This window comes from Triticum urartu, chromosome 4 (genome assembly GCF_003073215.2).
Source record: "Triticum urartu cultivar G1812 chromosome 4, Tu2.1, whole genome shotgun sequence".
In the NCBI taxonomy this organism is placed as follows: domain Eukaryota; kingdom Viridiplantae; phylum Streptophyta; class Magnoliopsida; order Poales; family Poaceae; genus Triticum; species Triticum urartu.
In genome coordinates, this window is record NC_053025.1 from 423,132,475 (window position 1) to 423,157,850 (window position 25,376).

Here is a 25,376-nt window from a genome sequence, read left to right on the forward strand (position 1 = left end):
AGTTATGAGTGTAATTTTTGTATACTATTTTTGCACAACAACCGCTTCCCAATTTACCTTCCGAATTTTGTCAATGATTGGATACACCTCGAAAACATTGATACCTTCTTGTGGCACTCGAAAAATCCCGTTAAAGATTGGTGGATCAATTTATCAGATGCCAACATCCCTCATAGAAAAGTCATGGTCTGTCTCAAACAAGAGAAATGCCCGTGTCTTCCGACACAAGAGCGCTACATCCAATCCTTCTAAACTTAATTAAGGCCTTGTTTGGTTCCAAATAAGTCACCAACTTATAGTCCAAAAGTGAAAAAAAATAATTTATTTTGTCAAACAGACCCAACTTATAAGTCACCCCAACTTATAAGTCATAAGTTGCTCCACCCCAACTTAAAACTTATAAGTCACCCCTTTTTACATGGGTCCCACCACCTTTATATAAAAAAACAAGGTGGAAAGGTGAAAGGTGTGCTCAGATGACTTATAAGTCAGGTGACAACCAAACAGACGTGACTTATAAGTCACTGGTTTTAAGTCACCTGACTTATAAGTCAGGTGACTTATTGGAACCAAACAGGCCCTAAAGAGAAGGCCATGCTTTGGACCAAAGCGGGTGCTAAGAAGTTAGAAAAAATAATATTGAGATAGTAACATTTTGTGACAATAGGGTATTTTTGTAACAATAAACTTTTTAATTAATAGACGAGGCAAAGCTCACGCTTATGTTTAAAGAAAAACAATAACAGTGGCGACGATGACAATAATATTTCTCATACAAATTCAGTAGTACCAATTTGTGTTTGTCAGAACCAAGAACTTGGACAGTGAAACTGCATCCCACGCTTCGAAACGGCAAAGCGGTAGCCGATAGCGAAAAAGTTTAGCTCCCAGATGCACGCGTCCTTACACATTAGTAACGTTATTTTTAGACTTGCTGCTCTGTACGTATTTCACAAAGCGAGGAGTACTTTGTCACTTTCCTAGGGCTTTTTTTGGCTGTACTGCGAAATGTGCATCCCAACGGGGGCGGCTACAGAGCGTCGCTATCCACTCCCTCGTGATACCTGAAACCGACGACACGTACGGCTAGCTACTGTCGCGTGGCTGTCTATCACTATCAGATCAGCCGGGCCTGACTGACACGATCCTGGCACCGGCCACCGGCGTGAGACTAAAAAGAAGCGGGGCGGGATACGGCGGACCGAGAAAGAAGCGCCAACGCCGTGTATGGCTACCACGGTCCTCGCCGTGACGGCTTCAGCAGCTCCAGCGCCGCCTTCGTTGGGGGCTGCGCGCTTCAGCCCGGTGAGTACTCCAGCAGAGCTCCTGTGGTTGGTGGCCGTCGTGCCTTTTGGCCTCCTTCCACCCTTGTGGCGCGCTTGACCTGCTTGATAAAATGCCTTTACCAACTTGTTATGGTTATGGTGCTATGCTGGATTCTGTGACCATGGATGCGTCATGCGTCATTCCTACGGGCCAAGAGGGGTGGATGGAAGGGCGAGCGCTCCTGTCTGCTATCAGGATGTTCGATGAAATGCGTGTGCGAGCATGTGATTCTTGTGGCCCGTTCTGGCACCCGAGGGTGACGGAATACAGAGTCGGCCAAGCACCATCCTGCCTCATATTGCCTACAGATGATGCTTGCCTTTTATTTGCTCTGCATTTGGTTTAATTACTGTCAGTGTCCGATGTAGTAGACATGGACACATTCAAGTGCTGATCAACTGCCTGCTTGATGCTTCTGCACGTAGGTTGCAGGACCTGCTGTCAGTCTTAGAACGCAATGTTGGATTGCTGCCAAGATGAAGCTCCACAAGGCCCTGAGGAGGCATGGATCGCAAGTTCAGAGAAAGCTGGAAATTCAAGGGGTTGGTAAAATTCCTGACTGCTTCAAGGTTGCATCGCTGACTGGAAGGATGACTCGTCGGAATGTACAACTTGCTGATGGTTGGTATTCGGAAACCACTTGCTATTTGCTACTTCAAGTATATCTATCAAAATTATGAGATTCCTGGCTTATCATTCCCACAGATTTACATGTGTGCATGCCAGTAGTTTGCTTCATGCCTTTGAAAGTTATGTTCAGTTCGCATTATTTGTGAAATATGCTAGTCCCTAGTTTTTATCATACTATCTTACTACTGTCATCACAAATTTCTCCGTGGTTATTTGCTTGCATCCAGATGCTTTCACACACACACACACACACATTATTGCTTCCTTTTATGTAGAAACAGGAGGTGAAACAGCAAATACAAGCTCTGTTATGTCAGATAACTCGATCGATGACAAAAGTTCAATGCATTTGGGACTCAACCACTCTGAAGCTGATCATCCTGTACTAGAGGAAGACCTTCTTCTGTTTGATAATTTTGATGACCAACCTGAAAGTGTACCATCTCTTTGTATTGCTGTTATTGGAGCTACTGGCGAACTGGCAAGAAGTAAAGTCTTCCCAGCACTATTTGCTCTGTATTACAGTGGTTTTCTTCCTCAGGTATGAGCATAACATGTCATAACATCTGATTGCCTTCATTTTTATCCCTTTTTAGAACCATCCTTAGCAAACAAGCTTCGATTTCCAATCCCATATCTGTGATCAACCCGCTGAATGATCAATTTCTATTTAGGATTAGTTACATCTTTCCTATACATAGTTAGGCTTAGTGCTAATAGAGGTGGTGTTGTACGTGTGAATAATGATGCAGAATAATCAGATTTTCGAGTACTTTTGGGAGTTCGAATCTAGTGACTGCCTGTCAACTGTCTGTATTATCATTTCATCCTGTCACAACTTCAATGCTTTATATTGCAGAATGTTGCCATATTTGGATATTCTAGAAAGACATTAGCAGACGAGGATTTAAGATCCATGATTGAAGCCAATTTGACCTGTCGGGTAGATCACCAGTACGTTTCTTTGGTAGCAGACCTTGACTCCAAGCTTCATGCTATTAAATTTAGGAAGTTTTCATCTGATATATATTTATAATATTGTTGTGCTGCAGTGAAAACTGTGAAGAAAAGTTGAATGAATTCCTTAAAAGGACATACTATGTCGATGCAGGACATGATAACATAGATGGGATGGCCAAACTGAATTCGAAAATGGCACAGATAGAGGTGAGATTATGTCACACTTCTGAAATTCTGTTGGATCGAATTCAAGGGCTATAATTGAACCTGGGATTTGTATGTTAATTCCCAATTTCTCGTTTCAAAGGGCACTTGTGCAGCAAACAGGATATTCTACCTTGCTGTTCCCCAAGAGGCACTTCTTGATGTGGCATTGCCATTATCTGACAGTGCCCAAACTAAGCATGGCTGGAATAGGATAATTATCGAGAAACCATTTGGCTTCACTAGTTTGTCCTCACAACGGGTAACACAGTCTTTGCTGTCAAGATTTGAAGAGAGGCAAATCTACCGGTGACCATCTTGTATCCATGCAAGTTACAAGTCCTGTCACTAGTTTTTACTGCACCTTTCTTTCCCTTAAATCTTATTGCTAAACATTATATCACACAGAATTGATCATCTTTTGGGGAAGGATCTAATCGAAAATCTCACTGTCTTGAGATTTTCTAATTTGGTATTTGAACCTTTATGGAGTAGGAAGTACATACGCAATGTGCAGGTACTTTCGAAATAAGCTCATTTCACCAATGTTTTTATTTTTACATACACACTGCTAATGTGCATGCATTGTTACAGGTCGTTTTTTCTGAAGAAACATCAGCAGAAACACAAGGGAGGTCAGTTAACATGAAGGCATTTCTCTTAGGGAAAAAGAAAAATTACTAAGTCATCATCGATAAAAGAATGCTAAAGCCCTTTAGGTTACATCATCATCAGGCACCATTTGTTTTGCAGTCTAAATAATATAAACTTTGGCTATGCAGGTTTTATGTAAATTAGCACAAGTTCATCCTACTGAGTAATTCTTAACAAAGGAAATTTAGTACTGCACCAGTTTTAATCCTGGTTTTATGCTGCATGATTAGCTTACAACTGGGTCTGTGACCTTCAATGTAGTCTCTAATTTACTCAGGGTTTTTAATGAAACTTTAGTCCTTTATTAGTGCTCCCATTTTACATTTATACTATCATTTAGTTCATCCACCATGTCATTTCAGGTACTTTGGAAACTACGGGATAATCCGTGACATAGTGCACAGCCACATTCTTCAAACGATAGCACTATTTGCTATGGAACCACCTGTTAGTCTTGATGGGGAGGATATCCGCGATGAGAAGGTAACCGATAGAGCACTATAATTTAATACCAGAGAAAACCATGCACTTACCATCCTGGAAGTAAAAAAATGCTAATATTTGTTACAGGATTAAGAAAACTATATGTTATGCAGGTGAAGGTGCTCAAATCAATTCGAAAAGTGGACATTGAGGATGTCGTCCTTGGTCAACTCAAAGATACCTCCGGTAAAGTTGACAGATATACAAAATCAATGACACCTACCTACTTTGCTGCCGCCATGTACATTGACAATGCACGTTGGGATGGGGTGCCTTTTTTGATCAAGACTGGAATGGGACTTATGGAGAATAGGTACTCTCAATGAGTTCCATAACTTTTACCATTAGATGTCTTGGCTGGTTTATCTCTTACTCTCAAAAGAAGTCAGTGTCTGATTTCAGTCACCTCATCATATCCTTTTGTTATAATGGAATCATCATCATTATACCTTCCATAAATCTTTGAATTCTCCAAAGGTAAAAGTGCATAGTGTTTCGTATGCATAGGTAACACTCTTGTCATACTCCCTCCGGTTTGTACTAAACCAGCGACAATTAATATGGACCGGAGGGAGTATTATTTTCAATAGCCCACCCTCCTCTGAGCACATTATTGAGATCTTTGCATGCTTACTGTTTCAGAAAAACAATGTACCACTTACCTACCTGATCAAGCATAGCTGACAATTCTTAATCCTTCATTTCCTTCAGAGCTGAGATTCGTATTCAATTTCATCATGTCCCTGGCAATATCTACCGTGAACGTTTTGGTCATGACATAGATCTCGACACAAACGAGCTGATTTTACGTGACCTACCCGAAGAAGCCATTCTCTTGAAAGTCAACAATAAGGTCCCGGGACTTGGGCTCCAGTTGGATGCTTCAGAGCTCAACCTACTTTACAGGGACAGGTATGGAGGTCACTTTGATCATCTTGTGATCTACAGTATTCAAGAGAGCTGGTACTGAATCATGATGCATGCTTTGCAGGTACGACGTTGAAGTTCCAGATTCATATGAGCATCTTCTTTTGGATGTTCTAGATGGCGATAGTCATCTGTTCATGCGCAGCGACGAATTAGCTGCTGCATGGAGCGTATTGGCACCTATACTCCATGAGATCGACCAGAAGAGGGTTGCTCCAGAGCTCTACGAGGCTGGGGATAAAGGACCAATTAATGCTTACTATCTCGCTGCTAAACATGGAGTCCGATGGGATGATGGCTGCTGAACTGATACTTGGGAGCTGCTCAATGTATTTCGCTTCCTTCTCTGTGTGTAGCAAAATCTGTTAAGTGAACTAAAACAAGAACTGGAGAAAAAAAAGGGTATTTCTTGCTTGTTGATTCAAACCCTTCGAAGGTGGAAAGGTACTATTACCGACCGAGCTGATATGTTGCACCCGACAATGAGGATGGAGTAGTGCATTGAGCGAGTCGTGTGGGGTGACTTGTGTAAATTGGACCTTACTTTTTTGCTAATAGTTGCAAACATCTTATGGAAATGTTAAGTATGCGTGGGTCGTGTTGTCATTCTCAAGCGGTCATTTGATTCCGCAAAGCAAACAAATTGCTTGAAACTCAAGAAGCTGCAGAGTCCGGAATTTTCTGTTCCTTTCCCCCCAAACACTTCCCTGATAGTACTGTTTTTGCCGCCTTGGTATCAAGGTAGATTCTGACAATCCAGTTTATCCAATGTAAACTGACTTTTTTTTTCTCTTTTTGAGAAACACATACACCTCGCTATCAATGGAACGTTGCCACCCACCCATTAAAAAAATCCACATTTATGAGATATGCAAGAATCAAACATTTCCTGATGGGCTGGGGGTGCAATCACCCTTCCGAACCATCTAACCATAAGTTGGTATTGGTTTCCACTGCAATTTATATGGGTAACTTGGTGACTATTGGTTTTTGTTGCCTTTTGACTAAGTAATTTTAAGCCCCTTGATACCAATGCTAATGTTGTGTTATGGCCTTATGGAATGAAAAAGGAGTGAAGTCTAATTTCTTTCATTAACCATGATGAAATGTCCAGTTTACAAACTTTGTTTTTCAGTTTACAAAGGATCTAACAACATTAACATATGAATTATTTGCACATACAGGGAATTCATATTATCTTTTAGAGTGCAATTTCTAGATGGCAATCTCTTTGTAGCAACAACAATCAGGATAGACCATCCGAAGCTTCCTTCCCAGTGGAATCGTCAAAAGATGTGTTCGCACATGAACAGTCATGGTGTGCTCTCAACGTCGAGTCCAATACGTTTAACACATCGCCGAAGGAGCCTCGCCAGGAACACGATATGCAGGACACACAAACTATGTCTCTTGAAGACCCGAAATCTCGCACATCGGGGAGGGACCCATCAGAGCATGACGACTATGAGCTGTCCTAAGTCGGCCTAACCTCCTCTAGGGCCTTGTGTTTCACTCTCGTCAAAGACGAAGAACACCAAAGAACGAGAAGCAACAATCAGGATAAGAAAGAGAATATAATAAAGTAGTACATGGATTTGACCAATTATTTGTTGTTTAATCGGCCATCGCCTCTGACTCTAGACTTTCATATAAGAAAGGGACTTGAAATCCCGTCCAAAAACTAAAAACCTAGCTTAACTTGACAGGTAACCTGAAGCCCCCAAAATAGGCTTCCACTCAGCTTTATATATAAAGCCACACAACCGAACGATACAAGGTAGTAAGTTAGCCCTCTTACAAAGCAGACCAAAGGAAAATTCAAACATTGTACCACAAAAAAGTGCAAAGTGCACTACTAATGTTGCGAATGAGCACATGAGAGTCTGAAGACATTACGTCACAACCAACTGTACATGGGCTCCACGACAACACCCCAAAAGGGCAATAACGGCGCAAAATGTCTCCGTTGTCAAGTCCGTAGGGCCAGACAAAGGTTTTCACCTGAAGCCCTGGCACAGAGAGGTGCCCCAAAGCCTCCTCACCTCTTCCGAGTAGGCTCTGAGCGGCATGCGCTTCTGCTTTGGCTTGAATTAATACCAGAGCCTCTGAGTTGTTTTTGGCACCTGTTTTTTTTAACCCTTTTTTGGCTCTAGAGGTCACATACGACCTCAGATTAAGATGATCTGAAAAAGCAAAGTTGCTCGTCTCGAAAAACACACAACTTTCATGATGATCAGTTCTCGATAAAGATCATCTTGAGAACACTTCTGTGCATGCCAAAAGCCGGTGTCAACAGAAAGGCAGGCATATACCACGTTGGCTATAAGGGCATTAGAGCGTCAGCTAGCTTAGTTTTCTGAAAGAACGTAGAGCCCATAAAATACATAACATCCTCCTACCTGACAACTATAGAATGAATTCGGGAGTTGGTGGAATAATGCGATCAGACATGCAAGTTAAGAGGTTGGTATTAAGTAATCAATCGCTTGCACTTATTTTACAAAAGGTTTTTCAAATGAACGAGATCTTTGTTTGTGCTATTAAGTAATCTAATATCTCCTTTTTGAATTATTTTGATAATTTCTTGCTTTGTGTGGAGTTATGGTAGGTGAAGTTCATTTTATCAGAAGAATTCTTCAAATGCACTGGTAACTGCACCTCCGCTATCTTGGTTTTTCGATGTTGTGTTTGGTTCGCGCACAACCAAACACACCCTTTGGCGAATTCATAGAGGTGATACCTGGCCGATCCACCGGACAGCAAGATGAATTCAATTTTGATGTACGTAAAATTTAAATGAGCAACAGATTAAGAGATTAACTAATTGCCTCTTTTCAAAACTTCTGATATATTTCATACATAATAACGCAGTACAACATGGTGTTCAGGGGTGAAGGGGGGGGGGGGTAACGAAGCTGAATGATTCACCTGGATCCTTTGTTTGCCAAACAAACTGCTGAGTGCTGAGAAACCACAGTACCCAATTAGTCGCCAACAGGATCATGCCAACAGTAAAAAAACTGAGGGCTATGTTCCACACTCAAAATCTCCACGAATGATTTTGTGATCAGACTGCCACCGCAGCATATTCAGTCTTCCGCCATGTCATGAATGTCCTAATTCTTCCTGTCTATCAAACCTATCACAATAGGCGAACTCCACTGCTTCACCAGTCTGCAAAAGTAAGAGTGCAATGTGAGAAAAAACATATGCACGTAAGTGAGTGTGCACATCAGGGTTCATGTAAAGGCAGGAACTAAATAGAAAATATATAAAACTTTCACCTTAAGCTGTCTTTTGGGGTTTGTACCCATTCGAATAACATGCTGCTCTTGAAAAACAGTGACTCCCTGCAGTAGAAAATGATTTGTAATTGGAGTTTTTACTGTAACAGGTGATTACCCAGGTTCTAGCTCAGCATAATCTGACCTCTAAGAAGTGACCTTGCTTAGAGCAGCAGTCACATTACCGTCCATAGTTGCAAACATACCTCAAGGGAACAAGCTCCCCATGTGCAGTTCGCTCACAGTAGATGATGAAATCATGTTCAGATGAAACCCGGATTCTGAATATGTTACCTATAAGAAAATTAAACTGCCATTAAACTAGTTATCCTGAAGCCTTCAAATGATGAAATCAATAGGATATGCATATAACTGCAAAATGGAATTATTACTGGAGAACCCAAGGGTAACTGCTCTAACTCTTATAAGAGACATAAAGCGGAAGCATCACCAAAATGAGGACTTCCGTAACCAAGGGTAATTTTACTCAGATACTGAGAATTACCAAATAGCAGGATGAGATGACGTAGGACAAGGAATCTACCTTGCCATTCACCTCACCAATAGTCCTTGCATGAGCAAAATCCGTCTTTGAAATGATGGAACCTATTAGCATCTCTGAGTATGATTTCCCTGGAAGTTATTTTTCCAATCAACTTCATAGCAGCATGGCAGTCACCACACACTCTAAGGTTCTTCATGACACGAATGGGCATTCCTTCTGGAACTTTCAAAAGTCCATACGCCACAGCCTGCCTCTCACTATGATATCGCAAGCTATGAAGTTTTTGCTCTTCGTCTATATCATGGAGCACAAAGCTTCCGTCAGCTGAGTAACCAGATTCCATCAGTAGACCATCTAGTTTCTCCAACATCTTAAGGATAATAGCATGCTCTGGGTGTGCTAATATATCACCAGATGTGAAGAGGTGCACCCTCTTGTCGTACTCTATCCAACTACAGCCTGTAGACTTGTTTAAATTCCTTGAGCTAATGAATTTCCGCATCTTAGAAGCATCTTCCCACCTCCCAATGGATGTATAAATGTGAGAGAGCAAAACATATGGTCCAGCACTCTCGGGCTCTAGCTCTAATAGCTTCTTTGCAGCAAGCTCGGCAATCTCAGCATTCTTGTGCATCCTACAGGCACCCATCAGTGCTCCCCAGATGATAGCATCGGCTTCAACTGGCATGTTCTTAATCAAATCCAATGCTTCATCTACAAGTCCAGCTCGACCAAGCAAATCAACCATACAAGAGTAATGCTCCGCTCCTGGTCGGATGGCAGAATTCTTACACATAGAATTGAAAATTTCCCTCCCTACTTTTACTTTCCCGGTATAGCTACAAGCAGTGAGGACTCCTATATAAGTAATCCCATCAGGTGCCATTCCTGCAATCGTCATGTCATTAAATATGCCAAGTGCTTCCTCCCCCAACCCATGTTGAGCATAACCAGTGATCATCGAGTTCCACATCACGACATCTTTGGGCTCAAACATATTGAAGACCCTATTAGCTTTATCCAAATTTCCACATTTGATGTACATTGTGATTAATGCTGAGACAGTAGAGACGTCCATGTCAAAGGAGCATCTCAGCATTGCAGCATGCACCTCCCTTCCATAATTGAGAATAGCTAGTGCCGAACACACAGTAAGGATGCTAATGACTGATGGGTAGTTTGGACGGATACCTCTCCATGACATATCACGGAAAGTAGACAATGCCTCAATCAAGAACTCATTCTGCTCATACGCTTTAATCATTGCACTCCACGTACCATCATCCTTCTCTTGCATTCTCTCAAACACTGCCTTGGCAGCATCCACCATCCCGCGCTGCCCAAACCCAACCATCATCGCATTGCAGGCAGCCACTGGGTGCTCTGGCATTGCATTAAACAGCTGCTCGGCATCCTCGATATGTCCAGCCTGTATGTACCCGACTAACATAGCAGTCCATGACACCTCATTGCGATCAGGCATCACCTCAAAAAGCTTCCGTGCAAGGTTAAGCTTCCCGTTTTGAGAGTATCCAGATATCATTGCAGTCCATGACACAACATTCCTCTTCGGCATATCATCAAACAGCAGGCGTGCCTCGGCAATTCGGCCAACCTGGCAGTACCCAGATAGCATGGCAGTTCGTGCAACGACGTCCTTGTCAGGCATTTCGTCGAACAGCTTGCGGGCCTCGTCGAGATGGCCGGCATCAATAAAACCACCCAGCATAACCGTGTAGGAGATGTGGTTGCGCTCGGGCATCTGGTGGAACAGGCGGATGGCGTCTGCCAGGAAGCCGTGGCGCACGTACCCGCGCAGGAGGGAGGTGAAGGAGACGACTGAGGGGGGTAAGGGGATGGAGGCGAGCGCGGCCGCCGCATCAGGGAGGGTGTGACGGCGGAGGGAGAAGCCGGAGATGAGAGCGTTGTAGGAGCCGAGATCGCGGGAGGGCATGCGGCGGAAGAGGCCGAGGGCGGCCTCCGGGAGGTGGTTACGGAAGTAGCCGGCGATGAGGGCGTTGTAGGAAGCGGTGGTGCGGAGGGGCATGGCCTCGAACGTCGCGCGGGCGCCCTCCATGTTCCCCGCGCGCGCCATCCAGGCGATGCGCGCGTTCGCGGCCACCACCGCCGGCGCCGCACTCGACGGCAGGAAGCGAACCGACGGGAGGCGCATGGCGAGCGGGTGTGTGCGTCGTAACCGGAGAAAAAATTACTCAATCCATCCTATGCGTTGTTTTTAGGAAACCTTCACCTTCAGCTGACTCATCCTATGCGAGCGTCTGCCGTCTCCCTGTCCGTCCGATGCACTGTTAATCACAGGATGGAGAACCACCCCTTCTGTCTCCGCGCAACTAGTGATCGCATCCATGTTTGATTTCCGCCTCCAAACACCTCCCCACCGGCGAGATCTGCCACGCCGGCAAGATCAGCTATATCGGTCGTGGAGCACCATGAACTTTGCCGTCTCCTGTCACCACCGACGCCGGCAACAACCACATCACCGCACACGTACGTCCAAATCCATTACGCGCCTGACCCTGCATCGTTCTTTGCAATAACACTTGCAATACATGTTTTCTGCAACAACGACTTTGCTGTGGAATGATGGCAGCGAATGACGACTGTGCAGATGTGCGACGCGGCCGGAGATGCTGTTGCAATTTTTGCAACAAGACTCTATGCAAGTGTGCGACGCGGCCGGAGATATTGTTGCAATTTGTGCAACAAGAGTCTTATTGCAAAAAATTAGATGCAGCGGCTAGAGATGTTGTTGCAATTTTGCAATAAAGATCTTGTTGCAGGAAATTAAAGAAATGTTTTTGCAACATGAGTTTTGTTACAAAAAATCATAGAAGAAGACATTTTGCAACAAGGGTCTTATTGCAGAATTTTTTTCTTCTGAAACTCTTATTGTAGAAAATTAGAAAAGAGAAGAAAACTACAAACTGCTTGCATCACCTTATCGAACGGCTCACAAGGCGACGGATTTTTTAAAAGAATTCGCCGGCCGACGTGTAGCATAGCCTTTTTTATAAAAAAATTACTCCCTCCATCTTATGCATTGTTTTTATGAGAAATTTTTGCTGGAGGTACTCATATTTGTCGCATTGCTCAATTTAATCATGTAGTTAGAAATACCCGAAATACAGTGACTAAACTTGTCTCGGGGTTCACATATGGTCCAATGTATGATTTCTTATACACACACGCTGATTTGGCAGTTGGCTTGTCCACGCGTGCGTTGACCACCAACTCATCAGCACCTGGTCTCGTCCATTCGATTCGGGTTTTCTTTTTTGCAAAAGTTTTGTAATTAACATTTCGCACCTCACCTGGTCGGACCACACCTGGTCAACCGCCCCCACACCTCGCCCTAGTTGGACCGCTCTCCTCTTCTCTCCACTCTCGAACCCTAGTCCCCAAAATTCCCTCGTCGCCGTCGCCGGCCTCCACCGCCGCCGCCGCAGCCACTACCGCTGCCCTAAGCTGCCGCCGCCTGGCTGCCATAGGAGTGCCGCCGCCTGGATCTACTGCCCCCTCGCCGACGGTGTGGTCGACATGTCATCTGCGAGCTCCGTCCGCTCGGGACTGTGTGGGCACCCTGTTGATGTGCCATTGATATGTTGCTCTTGTGGCGACCCTGTGAAGTTCTACCGCTCTAGCACCGATGAGCATGATGGTTGGGTTTTTTACAAGTGCAGCAACCACATTGTAAGCTATCTTGATCTGTTTCCTCTAACGATGCTGCTGCCCTACTTGTTGTTATAGTTGGCATGATATATGTTCTGCTTGCTTAGTAGCCATGATTTTGCTCTGCTTACTTAGTTTGCTGAAAAAATTAGTTAACTAATTTTGTTTACTTACTAGGTAGATGCTATGATTCTTTCACAAAACTTGATATGATTCATTGATAGTAGTCTTAACTTAACTATTGGAGTTAACTGAACTAGTTGTGGCTACTGCAAATTTACTAGTCAACTGAACATTTTCATGTTAACTGAAGTTTTTCAGCCATCTTGTACACATTTTCGGTGGTTCATATGTTCCAAGTTAACTGAACTTTAGTTTGTTGTGGTTTATTTAGAATAACCAGGTTAACTGGACTTTTACAATTAACATAACTATTTCAGTCATTTTCACATATGGCATTGCTTTGGTTCTTCTGAAATAAAGATGTATCTTTCTTATTCCTAGGTCACCTGTGATTTCTGACGCTAGGAGTTAGAATATGTGTAGCATCTGGTTGAAACTAGGGCTCTTGTTGGTAATGCTGTTGTAGATGCAATAGGTGCAACTGAGGACAGAAGGGAAGAGCTTGAGAGGAAGAGGATTGACTCAATGGCAGGAAGAAACTTAGTTGGAAGGGGCTTGGCTGGAAGAGGCATTGCAGGCAGAGTTAATTTTGGCAACCCTAGTGAGAATAACTTCGCTACCAAGCAGCAAGTTGCTATGCTACATGGATTAGGTAGAGGGATCCTACTACTACTAAAGCTTGTTATGGCTAGTGTTGTGGTGCTTTGTGTGATGTCTTTCATCTTAATTATGAAGAAGTGAGATGTTGATAAATGAGTAGGTGTCTCAGGTGAAGGTGTTCTTAATTGAGCATACATTATGTTATGTTGGTTGTATGGTTGTAATGGATAATCTATCAAGTAATATGAAGATTGCGGTGTCAATGTTTATTCTTCCAATTTGTTGTCATTTGAAATTGTAGGCTGAAGGGTTATTCTTCCAAATTGTTGTCATTTGAATTTTTTATCTTGATACCTTAGCTCTATTGCAAATATGGACAACCATATAGCATGGCACCGAACTTAACTGGAAAAGATTCAGTTAACTGAGCTAAAATGTAACTGAACTTAACTAAAAAAGATTCAGTTAACTGAGCCATGCACAGATACTTTGTCTTTTCTGAACTGAAATGAACTAAAGAGCAACCATGTACATGCACATTGGCACCCTACAACGTGCACTCTACGTGTGGCTTTGGTCCACCACCACCAGATCCACCTTTTCTTCCTCCACACATGCCACCAGCTTCATCTTCATCGCTTTTCTTCCACCACCAGATCCACCACCACTTGTTCCCCTTCTCTTCCTCCTCCTCTGGTCTCCAGCGGCAACCATGGTGTCGTGGGATGATCTCCCTAGCTCTTCTGAAGATGACTCGGTGACTAGCAAGGTTGGTCATCTCCTCCACGCATCTAGGGTTAACAAGCAGCTAGGGTTTCTCTTCTCCATATGTGGATTGAATACAATTTGTATTTGTTTTATCCTCCTACCACAATCTTATGTGAGGAATGGAGAGGCATGGCGACATATCTGCCTAGCTTTACATGTGAGCATGTATCTTTGTGTGATAAGTTTGTGGCACTTGAATCAGTTGATACTAGCAGGATGTTCGTAGCCTGTGCACAGAAGGTTAGTACAAATTCAGTCAAAATGTCAAAAGTTCAGAAAATTCAAATAAAGCAAAAGGTCCAGTTAAGTTTAAATTTTAGTTCTTTCTTGAGTAGTGGACATTTTGTATGCCATTCATGTGCTATGTTTAGTAGCACCACCCATTTTAGTTAACTGAATTTATGTTTGGTTTAAATTGATAGGAAGTACCTAGATGCAACTATGTGGAGTGGGTTGAACCTGAGTGGCCTGATGCTATGAAGACGAGCCTAGCTAGGATATGGAGCATGTATGATGAGGAGACAAAACAGAGGCTTAGACAAAATGTTCTGAATGCTAAAGAAAACTTGAAGATCTGAAGAGAAAAAAAGATGGAAAAAGAGCTAAGAAATTTCAGGCTTGATTTTGCTAAGATGGTGGCTGAGAGGAGCAGGCAATTAGCCAATTAAGCAGCACGCAACTTGCTCTGACTAATCTTAAGGAAGATCTTGAGAAGAAGAAGACGAATGAAAAAACAGTAACAAGCATTCATCAGGTATTCAGGGCTAAGGCAGAAAAAGAGAGAGACCAAGTAATGCAGGAGAGGGACCAAGTCATTGGAGAGAGGGGTCAATTAAAGCAAGAGAAGAGGAAGCTTGAGTACATGATTGGTGACTTGTTCAAACATAAAGAGGACACCAAGGAGAAAATAAGAAAGCTTAACGAGATGTTGGACGATTTTGATTGATCTGATGTTGTTCTTAAATGTATTTCTAGATATTTGAATTTGCGTCAGGTTTGAAATTGAACTTAATTTGTAACCGAATTTGTTTATCGAGCAGCTAACCACATATGCATTTTTAGAGCGCTAACAGTTTACTGACAAAAGACATAGAAAATGGTTAAATGGATTTTGATTGACATAGATAACTCTCAAAATTTAGTTAACTCGCAAAATTCAATTATCTGACAAATGCACACAAAATTTAGTTAAACAACAACACCAGATCTCTTGCAACAATGACAACACATCAGCAACAAAACATCAACATAGTAGCAACAATGACGGCAACACTTCAGCATTTCATAATACTAGTCCACAAATAGATAGTTCAACATTTCATAGTACTTGTCCACAAATAGATACCTTAATTGATTTCATAGTACTAATCCATACACTGGTACAACGACGTGCTATACAAACAGTTTTTAACCCCTTTCCGCGATGGCATTTGGAACCGTCGCCAAGTATGGGAGATAGGGGGGTCCTTCCCACACGACCCAGAAACCGTCTGGGATAGGCCCTCCTGGCACACAAAATGAGCTCGTGTGCGATCTGGCGGGGTATCGAAACCCAATTGTTTCCGTTCGTATGTACATCCCACACGGTGAATCCCAGAAAATCATTTCCGTTCGTATGTATATCACACACGTGTGGAAACGTTTGTGCAAGGTGGCCTAACGCAAACAGTTCTCTGCTGGAAGCCATGTGTGATTGTTAGTTGATCGAACACGCCTACTTTCTAGTAACCGTGCGGGTTGTTTGAGTTCATCACCCACGGTGTTGTCTGAGTAAGCGTCTGCAATAGAAAACCCCAATAAGCAAGGTAATTAGCCTATTATTGATAATCCATGTACTAATCAAATTGATATTTCTCATAAAACACACCAGATATTTCATATCCGTATAACAACAACCAGGATTTCATAATCGAATTACATCAGATAGCTTCGGCACTCAGTTACGCCATTACACAACAACACCAAGTTTTACAGGCAACATCAAAAACCTTTAGAAAGTAGCATCATACACGGTAAATAGACATATGAATCTCATCTGGGAAACTGCAGAAGCGGAAGGCAAATATTGAGCCTTCAATGATGTTGAATGTCCTTGCAACTTTAGGCCAGTGGCTATGGATAATTGCCCGCCCAACCTTCGTCCTCTTCAGCAAGACTTCAATATTGTACCGTGGGTATTGAATGAATACCTTCCTCGCCTCTTGACCATGCAGGTGGTTTGAGAGGTAATCATCGGTGAAATGCTTTGAAAAGTACTGAAAACAAAGATATGCATAAATCGCTGTTATAAATTTTGAAATGGCGCAAGGGGTAAAAACAAGGTAAAAGAGTTAGTACCATCCTATAGTTGACTGATGTCTTCTTCATTGTGCAAAAAGATCTTGCTATTATTCATTGCAAGTTTCTTCATCCTAACAATCTTTCTAAGTTTCTTGACTTGATTAATATTCATGGATATCTAATTTCCCCATATGCAAAATGGGTCAAACAGTGGGTCTAAGCCTCTAACAGCAGGACCTACATGTGCAAGACCAAATTGTAAGAAACCTAAATATTAGAATGATTCCTGCAACTGCACAATAATGTGCTATTAGCCAAAGGACCATGCTTGAACAAACCTCGATGGTAAACTGCAGTGTCTCCCATTGTTTCCCTGCAGCACACATAAGGAAGATCTTGATCAGGTTAACTGAGAGTTGCCATACTATCAATAGAATATGTATTGAGTACAACCAAATTCGATTTATTTCACATGCATAACAATACAAAATTGTACCCGCAACAAATGAAAATCAATTGTAGAACTGAACTAAACAGTTAAATGGACAACAGACCAAATGAACCAAAATAGTTAACTGAGCATGACATTGCAGAATAGAAATATGTACTAGAAGATAAGACAGTTAACAAAACAAAGAATGCTTGAGAACATTACTACAAAATGTAGCAATTGTTGGACCAAAGTGTTAACTGAACATTACATTTCAGAGGACCAAACTGTTAACTGAACATCAGATTGCATATTAATATTACAGAGGACAAATCACTAGAAGGCACTGGTGGTGGCCTCGAGAAAACATCACGAACTGTATTTTAAAGTAGACAACCACATGGCGATGTCGACGGTGGCCTCGAAGACGAGGTGCTCCTCCAAGATTTGGCGATCGGCACACATGGCAGCCATAGCATCCTCGTGTGCGCGTGCGACCGCATGCTACTGAGCTCCACGTTATACTGCGTGCAAAATGGCTGTGGGCGGCTCTTAATTGGAGGAGGGGGACAGTGATTTCGGCGGAAGGTGTAGTGCTACCTCTTGAGCAATGCGTTGGTTCTCCCTTGAAGAGGAAAGGGTGATGCAGCAAAGTAGCGTAAGTATTTCCCTCAGTTTTTGAGAACCAAGGTATCAATCCAGTAGGAGGCTATGCGCTAGTCCCTCGCACCTGCACAAAACAAATAAATCCTCGCAACCAACGCGATAAGGGGTTGGCAATCCCTACACGGTCACTTACGAGAGTGAGATCTGATAGATATGATAAGATAATATTTTTGGTATTTTTATGATAAAGATGCAAAGTAAAATAAAAGGCAATGAAAATAACTAAGTGTTGGAAGATTAATATGATGGAGATAGACCCGGGGGCCATAGGTTTCACTAGTGGCTTCTCTCAAGAGCATAAGTATTTTACGGTGGGTGAATGAATTACTGTTGAGCAATTGACAGAATTGAGCATAGTTATGAGAATATCTAGGTATGATCATGTATATAGGCATCACGTCCAAGACAAGTAGACCGACTCCTGCCCGCATCTACTACTATTACTCCACACATCGACCGCTATCCAGCATGCATCTAGAGTATTAAGTTCATAAGAACAGAGTAACGCCTTAAGCAAGATGACATGATGTAGAGGGATAAATTCATGAAATATGATAAAAACCCCATCTTGTTATCCTCGATGGCAACAATACAATACGTGCCTTGCTGCCCCTACTGTCACTGGGAAAGGACACCGCAAGATTGAACCCAAAGCTAAGCACTTCTCCCATTGCAAGAAAGATCAATGTAGTAGGCCAAACCAAACTGATAATTCGAAGAGACTTGCAAAGATAACCAATCATACATAAAAGAATTCAGAGAAGATTCAAATATTGTTCATAGATAAACTTGATCATAAACCCACAATTCAGCGGTCTCAACAAACACACCGCAAAAGAACATTACATCGAATAGATCTCCACAAGAGAGGGGGAGAACTTTGTATTGAGATCCAAAAAGAGAGAAGAAGCCATCTAGCTAATAACTATGGACCTGAAGGTTTGAGGTAAACTACTCACACTTCATCGGAAGGGCTATGGTGTTGATGTAGAAGCCCTCCATGATCGATGCCCCCTCCGACGGAGCTCCGGAACAGGCCCCAAGATGGGATCTCGTGGATACAGAAAGTTACGGTGGTGGAATTAGGGTTTTGGCTCCGTATCTGATCGTTTGGGGGTACGTAGGTATATATAGGAGGAAGAAGTACGTCGGTGGAGCAACAGGGGGCCCACGGGGGTGGAGGGCGCGCTTGGGGAGGGGGGGGGTAGGCGCGCCCCCTACCTCGTGGCCTCCTTGTTGGTTGCTTGACGTAGGGTCCAAGTCTCCTGGATCTTGTTCGTTCAAAAAATCACGTTCCCGAAGGTTTCGTTCCGTTTGGACTGCGTTTGATATTCCTTTTCTTTGAAACCCTAAAATAGGCAAAAAAACAACTATTCTGGGCTAGGCCTCCGGTTAATAGGTTAGTCCCAAAAATAATATAAATGTGTATAATAAAGCCCAATAATGTCCAAAACAGTAGATAATATAGCATGGAGCAATCAAAAATTATAGATACGTTGGAGACGTATCATGTAGCGCCGTAGGTCGGGGCATGTGGGACGGGAAAGGAGGAGGATGGTGTGGGTGGGGTGTGGATTACCTGACCATATCGACGAGGCCGTGCAGCAAGAAGAAGGGTCGGCGGCGAGGAGGCCACGCAGCAAGAAGAAGGGTCGTCGGCGAGGAGGCGATGCTGCAAGAAGAAGGGTCGCCAGCGAGGAGGCTGAGCTGCCAGTAAGCAGTAGTGAAGGTTTGAACTTGGAAAGTAAGGAGAAACAGTGGAAATGTGGCTTTTGGTGGGAGGGAGGGGTGGGGAGATAGATATTTCCACGGTGGCAAAACAATTTCGCTCGGTGCCGCGAGAAAGTGGCGCGCAAGTGTGGTTCAAGCGGGGGTGATGGATTGTAGACGACGAAGCTTCCTGCGTAAGCCAGACAAGACGGTGCGCCAAGATATTTTATATCGCATCCCACACGATTCTTTCTAGTAAATTGTTTGTGGTATACTTGATTTTTTCATATGTTTTGAAAGACAAAATGATGTTACGGAGGGAAAGGATGGTGTTTGAATTGCTAGAACATTTATGTACAGTGAACATGCAACTAGTACATGAGTGTCGTGTTTAAATTTGGAATTATTCCGGGTTTGTTTGGCATTTTTATGCATTAATTAAGTTTCTGGGCATTTAATGTGCATAATTCAAATTTGAACTACAAGCACATGTTCGAGTGCACCAAAGTTTGTTCAAAAATCACATGTGTGTCTTTGGGTGAATTTATAGGTCCCATGCAAGAAATGAGAATGAAATTTAAACATCTGGGCGTCGTGGCTCGGACGGAAAGATTGAGAAACTTGGTTTTTAAATTCCTGTAAATCCAAAACATGCCTGAAAATCATGTAACTTGGCATGGTGTCATGACATGGCACCAACATGCTGCGGTAAATTTTTGGGCCAAATTGGGACAAGCTTTGGTATAAGCTTCTTGCAAACTGGAGCTTCCCTCAAGAAGGCTTGTGGTTCCGAGAGGGAACGTGTCACCTTCGTGTGCGAAACGACATACGTACATTGCCTTCTCCCGCCTTAATTTTTTTACACAGGCAGATTAGACCAAATAGAAGTATCGTGCTAAATTTTGGAATTATTCCGGGTTTGTTTGGCCTTTTTTATACATTAATTGAGTTTCTCGGCATTTAATGTGCATAATTCAAATTTGAACTACAAGCACATGCTCCAGTGCACCAAAGTTGGTTGAAAAATCACATGTGTCCTTGGGCGAATTTCTAGGTCCCTTGCAAGAAATGGGAATGAAATTCAAACATCTGGGCGTCGTGGCTCGGCTAGAAAGATTGAGAAACTTGGTTTTTTAATTCCTGTAAATTCAAAACATGCCTGAAAATCATGAAACTTGGCACGGTGTCATGACATGGCAGTAACATGCTGCGGTAAATTTTTTGGACAAATTGGGACAAGCTTTGGTGTAAACTTCTTGCAAACTGGAGATTCTCTCAAGAAGGCTCGTGGTTTTGAGAGGGAACGTGTCACCTTTGTGTGCGAAACGACATACGTACACTGCCTTCTCCCGCCTCAATTTTTTTACACATGCAGACTAGACCAAATAGAAATATCATACTAAATTTTGGGATTATTCCGGGTTCGTTTGGCATTTTTATACATTAGTTGAGTTTTTGGGAATTTAATGTGCATAATTCAAATTTGAAGTACAAGCACATGCTCCAATGCACCAACGTTGGTTGAAAAATCACATGTGTGCCCTTGGGTGAATTTATAGGTCCCATGCAAGAAATGGGAATGAAATTCAAACATCTGGGCATCGTGGCTCAGCCGAAAAGATTGAGAAACTTGGTTTCTTAATTCCTGTAAATCTAAAACACGCCTGAAAATCATGAAACTTGGCATGGTGTCATGACATGGCCCCCACATGCTGCGATAATTTTTTTGGCCGAATTGGGACAAGCTTTGGAGTAAGCTTCTTGTAAACCGGAGCTTCCCTCAAGAAGGCTCATGGTTCCGAGAGGGAACGTGTCACCTCCGTGTGCGAAACGACATGCGTACACTGCCTTCTCCTGCCTTAATTTTTTTACATAGGAAAATTAGACTGAATAGAAGTATCGTGCTAAATTTTGGAATTATTCCGGATTCGTTTGGCCTTTTTATACATTAATTGAGTTTCTGGGCATTTAATGTGCATAATTCAAATTTAAACTACAAGCACATGCTCCAATGCACCAAAGTTGGTTGAAAAATCGCATGTGTGTCCTTGGGTGAATTTCTAGGTCCCATGCAAGAAATGGGAATGCAATACAAACATCTGGGCGTCGTGGCTCAGCCGGAAAGATTGAAAAACTTGGTTTTTTAATTTCTGTAAATCCAACACACGCCTGAAAATCATGAAACTTGGCATGGTGTCATGACATGGCACCAACACGCTGCTGAATTTTTTTTGGCCGAATTGGGACAAGCTTTGGTGTAAGCTTCTTGCAAACCGAAACTTCTCTCAAGAAGGCCCGTGGTTCCGAGAGGGAACGTGTCACCTCCTTGTGCGAAATGGCATACATACACTGCCTTCTCCCGCCTTAATTTTTTTACATAGGCAGATTAGACCAAATAGAAATATCATGCTAAATTTTGGAATTATCTCGGGTTCGTTTGGCCTTTTTTATACATTAATTGAGTTTTTGGGAATTTAATGTGCATAATTCAAATTTGAACTACAAGCACATGTTCCAGTGCATCAAAGTTGGTTGAAAAATCACGTGTGTGTCCTTGGGTGAATTTCTAGGTCCCATGCAAGAAATGGGAATGAAATTCAAACATCTAGGCATCGTGGCTCGGCCGAAAAGATTGAGAAACTTGGTTTTTTAATTCCTGTAAATCCAAAACACGCCTAAAAATCATGAAACTTGGCATGGTGTCTTGACATGGCACCAACATGTTGTGGTAATTTTTCTGTCCGATTTGTGAAGACGCACACATTAACAATCAACAAAGTCATTTTGAAACAAGTGTGATACGTCCATTTTGCATCATGTTTTCTTACTATTATTTATGATGTTTTTATCCATAATGATGCTTTTTGGAGTAATTCTAATGCCCTTTCTCTCATAATATGCAAGGGACACACTAAGGGGGCGAATTCTGGCAGCTGGAAAACTGGACCTGGAAAAGCTACGTCAAGCTACCTATTCTGCACAACTCCAAACAGGCTGAAACTTCACAGGGATTTTTTATGGAATATATAAGAATTATTGGAGCAAATAACTACCAGAGGGGGCCCACCAGGCGGGCACAACCCACATGGGCGCGCTAGGGCCCCCTGGCGCACCCTGGGGGGGGGGCTTGTGGCCTCCTCGGCCCACCTCTGGTGCCCATCTTTTGGTGTATAAGTCATTTTGACCTAGGAAAATAAGGAGAGGACTTTTGGGACGAAGCGCCGCAGCCTCGAGGCGGAACTTGGGCAGGATCACTTTTGCCCTTCGGCAGAGCGATTCCGCCGGGGGAACTTCCCTCGCGGAGGGGGAAATCATCGTCATCATCACCGACAACTCTCCTATCTTGGGGAGGGCAATCTCCATCAACATCTTCAACAGAACCATCTCCTCTCAAACCCTAGTTCATCTCTTCTGTTCAATCTTGTTACCAGAACTATAGATTGGTACTTGTGGGTGACTAGTAGTGTTGATTACATCTTGTAGTTGATTATTATATGGTTTATTTGGTGGAAGATTATATGTTTAGATCCAATATGCTATTTAATACCCCTCTGATCATGAGCATGTTTATCGTTTGTGAGTAGTTACCTTTGTTCTTGAGCTCACGGGAGAAATCATGTTGCAAGTAATCATGTGAATTTGATATGTGTTCAATATTTTGATAGTATGTATGTTGTGATTCCCTTAGTGGTGTCATGTGAACGTCGACTACATGACACTTCACCATATTTGGGCCTAAGGAAATGCATTGTGGAGAAGCAATTAGATGATGGGTTGCAAGAGTGACAGAAGCTTAAACCCCAGTTTATGCGCTATTCCGCAAGGGACCGATTGGATCCCAAAGTTTAATGCTATGGTTAGAATTTATTCTTAATACTTTTATCATAGTTGCGGATGCTTGCAGGAGGGTTAATCATAAGTAGGAGGTTTGTTCAAGTAAGAACAACACATAAGCACCAGTCCACCCACATATCAAATTATCAAAGTAGCGAACACGAATCGAACCAACATGATGAAAGTGAGTAGATGAAATTCCCGTGTACCCTCAAGAACGCTTTGCCTATTATAAGAGACCGTTTTGACCTGTCCTTTGCCTCAAAAGGATTGGGCTACCTTGTTGCACTTTTGTTACTACTATCGTTACTTGCTCGTTACAAATTATCTTGCTATCAAACTATTCCGCTACTTACAATTTCAGCACTTGCAGACATTACCTTGCTGAAAACCACTTGTCATTTCTTTCTGCTCCTCGTTGGGTGAGGTGTCATGTAGTCGACGGAAACTAGTCGATGAAAGTCACTAATAGCATTAAACTTTTGGATCCAATCGGTCCCTTACGGAGAAGCGCATAAACTGGGGTTTAAGCTTCTGTCACTCTTGCAACCCATCATCTAATTGCTACTCCACAATGCATTCCCTTAGGCCCAAATATGGTGAGGTGTCATGTAGTCGACGTTCACATGACACCACTAAGGGAATCACAACATACATACTATCAAAATATCAAACACATATCAAGTTCAGATGATTACTTGCAACATGATTTCTCCCGTGACCTCAAGAACAAAAGTAACTACTCACAAGTGATAAACATGCTCATGATCGAAGGGGTATTAAATAGCATAATGGATCTAAACATATAATCTTCCACCAAATAAACCATATAGTAATCAACTACAAGATGTAATCAACACTATAGTCACCCACAAGCACCAATCTATAGTTCCGGTAACAAGATTTAACACAAGAGATGAACTAGGTTTTGAGATGAGATGGTGCTATTAAAGATGTTGATGGATATTTCCCTCCCCAAGATGGGAGAGTTGTTGGTGATGAAGATGATGATGATTTCCCCCTCAGTGAGGGAAGTTCCCCCGGTGGAATTGCTCTGCCGAAGGGCAAATGTGCTCCTGCCCAAATTCTGCCTCGAGACGGCGGCGCTCTGTCCCGAAAGTCATCTCCTTATTTTTCTAGGTCAAAATGACTTATATACCAGAATATGGGCACCGGAGGTGGGCCTGGGTGAGCACAACCCACCAGGGCACGCCTGGGCTCCCTGGCGCGCCCAGGTGGGTTGTGCCCACCTGGTGGCCCCCTCTGGTACTTATTTGCTCCAATATTTATCATATATTCCATAAAAATTCTCCGTGAATTTTCAGCTTGTTTGGAGTTGTGCAGAATAGGTAGCCTGACGTAGCTTTTCCAGGTCTAGATTTCCAGTTGCCGGAATTCTCCCTCTTTGTGTGTACCTTGCAAATTATGAGAGAAAAGGCATTATAATTACTCCAAAAAGCATTATTATGTATAAAACATCATAAATAACAGCATCAAAACATGATGCAAAATGGACGTATCAACTCCCCCAAGCTTAGACCTCGCTTGTCCTCAAGCGAAAACCGAAATCGAAAAACATGTCCACACGCTTAGAGAGAGAGGTGTCGATAAAAACAAAATATGGACATAGAAGCATCATGTTCATTATGATAACAACAACAAACTTAAACATAAGGCTCTTATCATAGAACTTTTATCATAGACTTCTCATGAATAAGTGGCAATTCATCACACTATTGAAGTATAAAGCAAAAACTCTATTAGGAACCAACAAACTATGTTCTCAGTCAACTTTGCAACTACAATTCATCATCTTTTTGGGAAGGGCCACATATCGAGGCCTTTAGTCAAGTCCACATACTCAACCATCATATAGTCTTCTATGATTGCTAACACTCATCGCATACACATGGGAAAAACGTTTCAACCGGATACATAGAAAGATAGGGGCTTATAGTTTCGCCTCCCAACGTATTCACCTCAAGGGTGATGTCAACAATAATAACTCATGCTACCCATATTCAACTAGACATATGTGCCTAGATCTTTCCTCACCACATGATGCTTGCCAAAGGAGAAAATAAAAAGGCATAGAGAGAAAACTTTGACTCCTTGCATAAAAGTAAATACATAAAAGTAAAAGATAGGCCCTTCGCAGAGGGAAGCAGAGGTTGCCGTGCGCTTATTTGTTTGTATGGTCAACCCCTTAGTGCAAAAGAACGTCATGTTGTATTGCCCCTTGTGATGGCAACCTTTATTATGGAGTCTGTCGCTTTTATTCTTCACCATCACAAGTTCGTAC

The 25,376-nt window shown here is 42.6% G+C and overlaps 2 protein-coding genes across 5 annotated transcripts; one reads left to right on the forward strand and one right to left on the reverse strand.

Moving 5' to 3' along the window:
- The first annotated feature begins 1,014 nt into the window (after positions 1–1,014).
- LOC125551869 (inactive glucose-6-phosphate 1-dehydrogenase 4, chloroplastic-like) lies at positions 1,015–5,762 on the forward strand. Its single transcript, XM_048715249.1, has 12 exons — positions 1,015–1,305; positions 1,752–1,947; positions 2,232–2,497; positions 2,816–2,910; positions 3,009–3,123; positions 3,224–3,429; positions 3,529–3,637; positions 3,715–3,755; positions 4,137–4,257; positions 4,371–4,570; positions 4,969–5,169; positions 5,249–5,762. The coding sequence occupies exons 1-12, from the start codon at positions 1,228–1,230 to the stop codon at positions 5,487–5,489; spliced, it is 1,869 nt and encodes a 622-aa protein (XP_048571206.1). The 5' UTR covers positions 1,015–1,227; the 3' UTR covers positions 5,490–5,762.
- Positions 5,763–5,930: 168 nt separating this feature from the next.
- LOC125551868 (pentatricopeptide repeat-containing protein At1g56690, mitochondrial) lies at positions 5,931–11,250 on the reverse strand. 4 transcript variants are annotated; one of them, XM_048715247.1, is made up of 4 exons: positions 8,974–11,250; positions 8,675–8,762; positions 8,469–8,534; positions 5,931–8,358 (listed from the first exon to the last, which is right to left on the reverse strand). In XM_048715247.1, exon 1 carries the CDS (start codon positions 11,144–11,146, stop codon positions 9,026–9,028), a length of 2,121 nt encoding a protein of 706 aa, XP_048571204.1. In that variant the 5' UTR covers positions 11,147–11,250; the 3' UTR covers positions 5,931–8,358; positions 8,469–8,534; positions 8,675–8,762; positions 8,974–9,025. The 4 variants fall into 4 exon arrangements, with proteins under 4 accessions (XP_048571204.1, XP_048571205.1, XP_048571202.1 ...); XM_048715248.1 differs by having other exon boundaries at positions 8,614–8,762; XM_048715245.1 differs by having other exon boundaries at positions 9,013–11,249.
- Positions 11,251–25,376: the final 14,126 nt, after the last annotated feature.

Excerpts from the sequence above, each read along its gene's own strand:
- LOC125551869 (XM_048715249.1), top strand. The coding sequence starts at position 1,228 with ATGGCTACCACGGTCCTCGCCGTGACGGCTTCAGCAGCTCCAGCGCCG. Across the intron at positions 1,306-1,751 it reads GGGCTGCGCGCTTCAGCCCG|GTTGCAGGACCTGCTGTCAG; the intron begins GTGAGTACTCCA and ends TTCTGCACGTAG. Across the intron at positions 3,638-3,714 it reads AGTACATACGCAATGTGCAG|GTCGTTTTTTCTGAAGAAAC; the intron begins GTACTTTCGAAA and ends GCATTGTTACAG.
- LOC125551868 (XM_048715247.1), bottom strand. The coding sequence starts at position 11,146 with ATGCGCCTCCCGTCGGTTCGCTTCCTGCCGTCGAGTGCGGCGCCGGCG.